The sequence below is a fragment of the Tetrao urogallus genome (assembly GCF_951394365.1).
Source record: "Tetrao urogallus genome assembly, chromosome: 1".
Lineage (NCBI taxonomy): Eukaryota > Metazoa > Chordata > Aves > Galliformes > Phasianidae > Tetrao > Tetrao urogallus.
The window spans coordinates 158,687,637-158,696,070 of record NC_136813.1 but is presented as its reverse complement, the minus strand read 5'-3'; the positions used below and the strand labels follow the sequence as shown (position 1 = coordinate 158,696,070).

The 8,434-nt window shown below is 45.4% G+C and overlaps 1 protein-coding gene across 1 annotated transcript; it reads left to right on the top strand.

Moving 5' to 3' along the window:
• Positions 1-218: 218 nt before the first annotated feature.
• Positions 219-7,631, top strand: LOC306950878 (cathepsin E-A-like; the record flags this gene model as incomplete). Its single annotated transcript, XM_079541276.1, has 9 exons — positions 219-274; positions 437-614; positions 2,183-2,300; positions 2,775-2,893; positions 3,003-3,202; positions 3,866-3,988; positions 4,610-4,754; positions 7,280-7,378; positions 7,455-7,631. 9 exons carry the CDS (start codon positions 219-221, stop codon positions 7,629-7,631), a joined length of 1,215 nt encoding a protein of 404 aa, XP_079397402.1.
• Positions 7,632-8,434: the final 803 nt, after the last annotated feature.

The following is an 8,434-nucleotide window of genomic DNA, read 5'->3' as shown; positions in this document are numbered from 1 at the left end:
GGTCTAGACTGTGCCCTGGCTATCTGTGCTCAGCTTCTCTGGGCACCAATATTTGCTCAATCCAGTGCTTGCTCTGAGAACAAATCCCTCCGCTTGCTGCCAGAGCTCTGACCTCCTCTGATTGATTGACCTGGCGAGCAGCTCCCTCCTCACAGTGGGGTATAAAAAAGGGACTTCAGAGGAAATGAGTGTTGTTGGACTCAGGGGCAGCTGAAGCCATGAGGGCCATATTGCTGACTGTGGTTTACATCCCCTTCACCGTGGCCTTGCAACGGTAAGAGTGTGCCAGACCTCCCTGGATCCTCCTGTTCCAGCTGGCTCCTGGCATGACAGCGATTATTGCTACTGGGGTCTCCAAAAAGATACAAAGAAAAGCATACAAGGACTCTAGGAAGGAGATTCAGTTAGCTTTCATGTAGTTTTTTTATTTGTGTAGGGTCCCGCTCGTTCGATTCAAATCTATCAAGACACAACTTAAAGAAAAGGGAGAATTGGAGGAATTCTGGAGGAATCATCACCCTGACATTTTTGCTCGGAGACACCTCTATTGCTTCCCTCCAGATCTCACTTTGTCAGTAGGAACTGCTTCAGAAAGGCTGTATGACTACATGAACGTAAGTACGGTTACGGTAATGCAACTGTATGGGCTCTCTTCCACTGAAGGCAGATTTTTTCCACTTGAAATGGACAACACTTGAAATAGAGTCTCTCCATTGTAGGACTTGAGATGGGAGACTCATTGTAAATACTAGATCATCAAAATTAGTTTAGCGGTCTGCAAAACACAATGTGTACATATAGAGGCTAATATGGGACCTTGACAGAAAACTGATATAATTTATCAGGGGTAGTTCTGTGATGAGTTTGATTTCTGTACAGATCTGTTTTGGCCTTCATCAGGTCTTCAAAGAAAGGTGGAATGCTTGTGTCTATCAATCTGGGGTGAAGGCTGGGCAGAGTCAGATTAGTTCAGATTTATCAGAATCTTGTATGTTTACGTGTTATAACAGATCCCCAGATCTCATTTGTTTCATCACTTGGAGTCATAAATCAGTGATAATGAGGACCCAAATAGAGTTTTTATTCTTTTGCTTTATCTGCTGAGTCTAGTGTGGGTTGCATATTTGTGACTGACCTGGGTCTCTATGCTGAGAAAGGAAAAATCTGAGTTTCCTTGGATCTGAGACAGGCAAGTGAGCAAGGCAAGTGAGCAGGTCAGCCATTCTGTAAGTGTCTCTTCTGGTTTTAGCATTTTGTCCATTTTGTTGGTCTGTTTCCTGCTTTGGTTCATCTGTTATGTTTGTCTAAAGCAAAGAGAAGCTGCAGAAATGTTGTAGAGGCTGCTGTGGGCAGTGGGGGGAAGGTGAATTATTCAGAAAGAGCTTTCTGACATTTGAGGCTTATGAAGAAGTCTCCAGATAAGCTGGAGATGTGAGTGAAGAAGAACAAAGGCAGAAAGTTTTCAATCTGCTCTTAGACTTATCGAAATAACTAAACAAAAGCTACTTCCCCAGCATATCCAGCTTGCATCTGTAACAGTTTTGTGAGGGGTTTTTGCAGGTTTCTGGGATTTTTTTTTTTTTTATTTTTTTACTGAAGTAACAGGGGGCTGCCTCAGTTTATCAGTTAATCAGTATTAAGTTGTTTGATACAGAAAGAAAGGACTCCCTGCTGTACAGCTGGATATTCTAATATTCTGTTACATTGCACGCGTGCTTGCATTATGGTTATCTTGTTCAGACTGTAAACTCCAGGGTCACAAGCTGTATTGAGTGTATTAATTAACAAGCATACACTTGAAGATACATACTCAAATACTTTTTACTGTTACAAAAGACTTGTGCCTTTGAATTCCAGAAATGCTTCATCCTATAAATAAGTCTCTTAATGCTAAAGTGCTCTTTCATGGCCAGATACGGGCACTCAGACAATTGCATGCTGCGTGTTGATAAGCTCTTCACTTCAGCAATCACGTGTCCACAGATATCTCTATCTTCAGCTGATGCCCAAGGACGGTCAGTGGTTCCTTTAACCGCGGGATGAACTTTACTCAGTACATCAGATACAGTCTGTGGAACAGAATTTGTTTCTGACTTGCTCATAGCTGCTCATTGCAATAGGCCCAGAGGAAATCATGGGTTCACCACCTCAGTGGTGGAGCTGACTGGGTTATCCTTCCCAGGCACAGTACTACGGAGTCATCAGCGTTGGCACACCGCCTCAGAGCTTCACCGTGGTGTTTGACACTGGCTCCTCCAACTTTTGGGTCCCTTCTGTTTATTGCATCAGCGAAGCATGCAGTAAGAAATCTTCCTGTTCCCTGTGCTCCCAACATCCTGGGTAAATTGGCCACATTCAAGCAAAGATCTAACTGGCATTTGATTTTCCAGTAACGCCATGTGCATGTGTGGGCAAAATTTGGGAAGGGCCAAGGTGTTGCTCTCTGAATTGTCAGGGGTTTGTGGGAGGGCAAAAACCTGGAGTAGCCCTGAAGCCTTGCTGGCCCGCTTCTCTCTGCGCTGGTGGCAGACAGGGTGAGCAGTGTCAAGCAGAAAGCATGAAAATGTACCCGGGGAGTTACAAACCAAAAATAACCCCCAAGGTATTTGAGAGCAGAAAAATGGGGTGTCTGCAGGGCAGCTGTGCCTCTGTCGATGCCTTCTTCACACCGAAACTCAAAGCTTCCTCACCAGCATCACAGCCAGTTCTATATGGGGAGAAGGTGAGCAGCCTGGCCCTTCCCTCGGGGTGCAGGTGTGGTCTGTTTTGTGCAGGGGTGCACCAGAGGTTCAAGTCCTTTCTGTCAGATTCATACGAGCACGGTGGGGAACCCTTCTCCCTGCAGTATGGCACCGGGCAGCTTCTGGGCATTGCGGCCAAGGACACGCTGCAGGTGAGCCTCTGGCTGGGAGCGGCCTTGGGTATGGAGTCTGACATGTGCCTAATTCATTGGCACTGATGGTGTCTTCTCTTTCACCTCTTCTTTTTCTCCTGCTGAACAGATCAGTAACATCTCCATCAAGGGACAGGACTTCGGCGAGTCCGTGTTTGAGCCAGGAATGACCTTTGCCCTTGCCCACTTTGACGGTGTCCTGGGCCTGGGCTACCCCTCCCTAGCAGTGGGCAATGCTCTGCCTGTGTTTGACAGCATCATGAACCAGAAGCTGGTGGAGGAGCCAGTCTTTTCCTTCTACCTGAAGCGGTCAGTCATAGCAGTGGCAGGGCCAAGCAAGACATAAATGCATTTTAGTTCTTAGTAGAGGCAATGGAGCATCTTCGTAAATCTTCTGTGCCAGAAAGTAATTGCTCTCATTATTTTTTTTTCCTTCAATTTTCCAATGGGAAAAATGGAGTGAAAAGGAAAATATGTTGGAGTGGGGGGGGACCACCAGTTTTTGGACAGACGTTTGTTGTTGTAACTGATCACGGACAAAAGAAAAGCTCCTAACTCAGACTTGAAGTGTGCTGGGCTGCTGGAGGTTTCCCTCTTACCAATGGAGATGAACAGAATTGCAATGCTACACCCAAGTGGTTGCATTTAGGAAGAAAAATGTTGCTCTCTAATATGAACCTGTCTGTAGCTCTACTAATTTGTCTAGGTTTAATTCTGAGGGGAGAGAGCAACTGGCTCAGTGTATTCCTAGTGCTTGCTGTCAGCCCTTGGCAATTCACAGCACATTTTCTCAGAGAGTGCTTGGAGGTTCTGAATTGAGATATATTAAGTTACAATTCAGAAATAATCAGGTTCAGCCATCCATGCTTGAATTTAGAAAGCACTGTGGTTTGTCTTTTCCTTTTAAGACCGATCTAGTTTTTGTACTCCAACATACTCCCATGCCTGTGCTGATGTGTGCTCTTCTTCCAGGGGAGACGACACTGAGAATGGTGGTGAGCTGATCCTGGGGGGCATAGACCACTCCCTCTATAAAGGCTCAATTCACTGGGTCCCAGTCACTGAGAAGAGCTACTGGCAGATACATCTGAACAAGTATGTATGCACTACGTGGTGGAATTCACCTCCCCAGATAAAGTCCACAGAGGCAGAAAGGCTCAGCAATGCAGATGAAGGAGGCTGTAGTGTTTCTCCTTAGTGGGTCTCAAAGAGGAGGTTTGCCAGGATGAGTCTGAGGACTATCAGCTCTCTGAATCTGCTGTGGAAGGGATGGCTGGTTTCTTTGAGGGCATTTTAAAATGCTTTAATATGATTCAGTAACAGTCAGACTGCGTATTGGTGGACTGTTCATGGAAGTGGCTAAGGCACCAATGCACAGAGTCCAGCCCCAGGTCTTGCTCTAATCTTTCTTTTGAACCTTGGTCAAAGTTGTTCACATCCCTTTGTTTGAACTGCATAAAAGCTATGAAGACCCATGAGGACGTTCATCAGCAAATGACTGGGGCTGCAGGAGTCCTGGGAGAAAAGTGGTTCCACACTTGGGTCTTTCTAGAGCTGCTTCTTTTTATTTCTCATTTTTAAAAGACATTCTTGTATTTTCAGACTTAGAAAGCTTGGCAGCCAGTTCTCCAGATTGTTTCCTGATAGCAGTGGTGTGTTGCTTCAGAGGCAGTGTATTTACCATTTGTTTAAAGATGCCTTCTTCTCCACTTGCAGTATAAAGATCCAGGGCCGGGTGGCATTTTGCTCCCATGGCTGTGAAGCCATCGTTGATTCTGGCACTTCTCTCATCACCGGTCCCTCGTCACAAATCAGACGATTACAGGAGTATATTGGGGCAAGTCCGTCGCGTTCTGGAGAGGTAATAACTGTGCAACCAGAAAGCAGCCAGAGAAAGAGAAACTGGTGTTTGGTGCAAAGAGCTTATAGGGAGGGAAAAAGAAAAAAATACCCAAAATAATGGCTGAGAAAGGTCTCAGAGAAAGCCTTGTCTCTAGGACAATGCTGAACTCAGTGCTATGCTGGTTTTGATGCATCTGCCTTGTTGCCCCAGCCCTCCTCCCAGTGTCTACCTCCTCTCCAGTTCTCTTCAGTGATGATGTGTAAGGAAACTGGGGGAATCTGTTTAAAGAATTGTTCCGTACTCCACGTTTTTTCTGAAAGGTAATTTTCTTTTGGAAAATCAGAATAGTACTACCTTGCTGAGTCCCCAGCTATAGCTGTGGGCTCCCCAGAGCTAAAGGGAGTTGATGGCCATCCCAATCAACATTAAAAAGAAATGGCAATGGAACGGTGTGTTAATTATGGCCCCAAGTGGCTCTGCTGATGGACCTCCCACTGCCCGCTCTGTCTGCAGATCAGGAGGGTTCATGCCAGGGCTCCTGGGAGGGACATATCCAGGTTTCTCACAACACTGGCTCTGGAGTACCCCAGGAGTACAGGACAGACCTCGCTGCCTCTTGCTCTCCCTGCTCAGTGCTTTTCTTGCATTTCCTCATTGTTTGAATATCTCTTTCCTCTCGCATCCCCCTTCCTGACACCAGCCAGCACTCCCCCTCCTCACTGCTGTTCTTCCAAGGGGCACCTCCACCTCTTCTAGTCAGCTGAGGTGGCTGGGATTTGTTGCTTCATGGCTTCTCCAGCTGCACAGCTGTACTCCCAGCTCCCCACACTTCTCTCTGGGGGTTACACAAGCTGAGGCTGCTGGAGGTTGGGCTGGTCGCTGCCCTCTCAGCAAGGATGTTCATCTACCACCCTTTATACCTTCTCCTTGTTACTTTTCCAAGCCCTGGCAATATGTGAATCACTGAGACAGTGAGCCTTTGATGGCTAATCCTACCCAGCTCCAGGAAGGAGGCTGCTTATTTTTCCATGCATTATTGCCGACCTTTGGCTGACTCCCACAGTCAGTTTCTATCCTGCCACACTCCAGTACTGCAAGTAAAACCACCGCCTACAGTTCTGGGTGACTCCACAGTTATCATGACAACACTGCACTTTGGAGAGAATTAAGTGTTACTTTTGCCCTGTGTGTGAGGCAAAGTTCAGAGAGAAAGCGAGCTTTAATCCGTCTCCCTTTGGGAGGGGGAGACCTGGAGATGCTTCTGTGTAACTGATGGGGCTTTGGATTTCTTTTTCAGTTAAACCTTACATTTCAATTAAAGTTTTCAGATGCGTGTTAGAAAGTTTGTTTTGATAACAGGTTGTTTTTATAACGGGACATATTCATGGATGTAGATAAAATAGGTAATTTCAAAGTAATCACATTGATACTATATAAACAAGGAATGCGTCGTTTCAGCATGAGGCCACTTATTCCAATTCTGTAAAAACAAACCTAAAAGACATTCTTTATGTCATTGGTTTTTTTTAAACACAGGCAGGCTGAGTGTGTTGGCTTAAATCTGTCCTGGTGTAAGTAGGTGCATTCATCAGTGATTTTACCAGAACTTTTATCTCTTTCCAGAAAGGATTAATTTGCTCTGGATGTACTGACGATGTAAATGAATTATGTCATGCTTCTTATATCCTGCAAATCACTATGCTGGCTCTCTTTCCCTTATCTTCTCTATCCTGTTGTTTATCTTGCTGTAATGGCATGACACCTGCTTGGTATACAAAAGATTTATGGCTGTATTTTGATTAAGTTGATTTAACAACAGCAAAAATAGTGCCTTCCTTGTAGGAAGGCCCTAACAATGACTTTAAATGCTACAGTTTGCCTCAAAGATCCCTCTGGGCTTGGAGCATCGTGCAGTGCCATTTCACACGCTGGTTGGTTGGTGAAATAGCTGGAAGGCCAGGAAATGATCTGCTGGGTTACTGTAAGCAAATGCATTATTTATAGAAATTAATGGACATGCCAACATTCAGTCCTTTTTCTGTTCTTTAAATGCCACTCCAGTGCAGGGTAACGTATGAATATATGAACGTATAAACATATGAAGTGCTGTGTTCCTCATGAGCTTTCTGAATGGTTCCCTTTTTTTTCTCCTGAAGCAGTGATGTTACCTTCGATAAGGCACTGCGTGGGCTGGAGGCAGCTCCAGGACCCCACCACAGTCTGGCACCTGGAGGGATTCCTCTCAGCACACCTTGCTTCTCTCTTCTTATTTGTGGGGCACAAACTTGGTTTTGTACATGGGGGGCATCAGAATGGCCCTGCACCTTGTCCCGTTAGGGCATGCAATGCTTTTCAGAGGCCCCGGGGGCTTTGGTGCAGCTGCTATGATCCAGTGTGGGACCTGTGGCAGCGCTGGGCCATGAGTTGGCCTAATGCTCCTCTGCAGTAAATTCACCATTAGTAGTGGCAAAAAGCTTGAATGCAAAGGACAGTATTTAAAAAAAGGCAAATCAATCACATGCCAACCAGTGTGTTGCATACAGTTTCTTGTAGACTGCAGAAGACTGTCCAGCTTGCCCCACATCAGCTTCACCATTGGGCACCACGAATACAAGCTGACAGCAGAGCAATACGTTGTGAAGGTGCGTGTCCTCCTGGCTCTCTGCTCCTGGTCAGGGCCAGAAGAGCCACTGCAAGGAGATGTTCTTTCTCTTCCAGGAGTCCATCGATGACCAAACCTTCTGCATGAGCGGCTTCCAGTCTCTTGACATCCCAACTCGCAGTGGCTCGCTCTGGATTTTAGGAGATGTCTTTATGTCTGCCTTTTATTGCATTTTTGACCGTGGGAATGATAGAGTGGGATTTGCAAAATCTGCTCACAGGGACGATTATTAGTGAGTTGTAATAGCATTCATTCTGCATCGGCATGGATGCTGATATAATGATTTTGAGCAGACTTGTGAAAAAGGACTAAAGGTGAAACTGAACCAGAATGCAGACCTGCTCCTCTAGTTTTAAGTGCTCGAGGCAATCCTTGTCCCAAATTATTCAGTTTGGTTCAATATCTGTATACTTACAAGTGAGATACATGCGCTTCCTGAATAACTCTCTCGATGAAGAGAGCTCATCTCAGTATGCTGTACAGCTCTGCAAGAGGGCAGGAAGGATGAAAATGCTGAACAGCATAAGACTGAGAGTATAGCAGTTAGAAATGAGTGAAGCTAATCCCAGGTTTGTTTGTACCCTTTTTTATTCCTGTGTGCCATTTCCATCTCATTTTCCCACTGACTTCATTTTTCCCATTATGTTCTTGTTTTGGCAACTTTGTCTCCTTCCTGCCATGTACATTCTGTTGGGTTTGCTCCAACCAATTCTTATGAAAAGGAGTGATCCCTGAGTGACCACCACGCTTTCTGACACACTTCCTTGCAGACAGCTTACAGCTCTCTCAAACCTGCTCTTCTCCTAGGTTTGTTCTATTGACTTTTTACTTCTCCTCCTCTGGGTCTTGGTATTCAATGTCACTTGATTCTGATCTTCTGGGTTCAGGATATCTATTTGCATTGCAAAAACCACACTGCAGTCCACACAAGGGGAGTTGCTGAACTTTCTATGGTTGATCGAGCCAAAGAAGATTTACCTAAATGAAACCTACTGGAATATTTGTTTCGCTTGTTAAAACCACTGCTGCCTCTGTA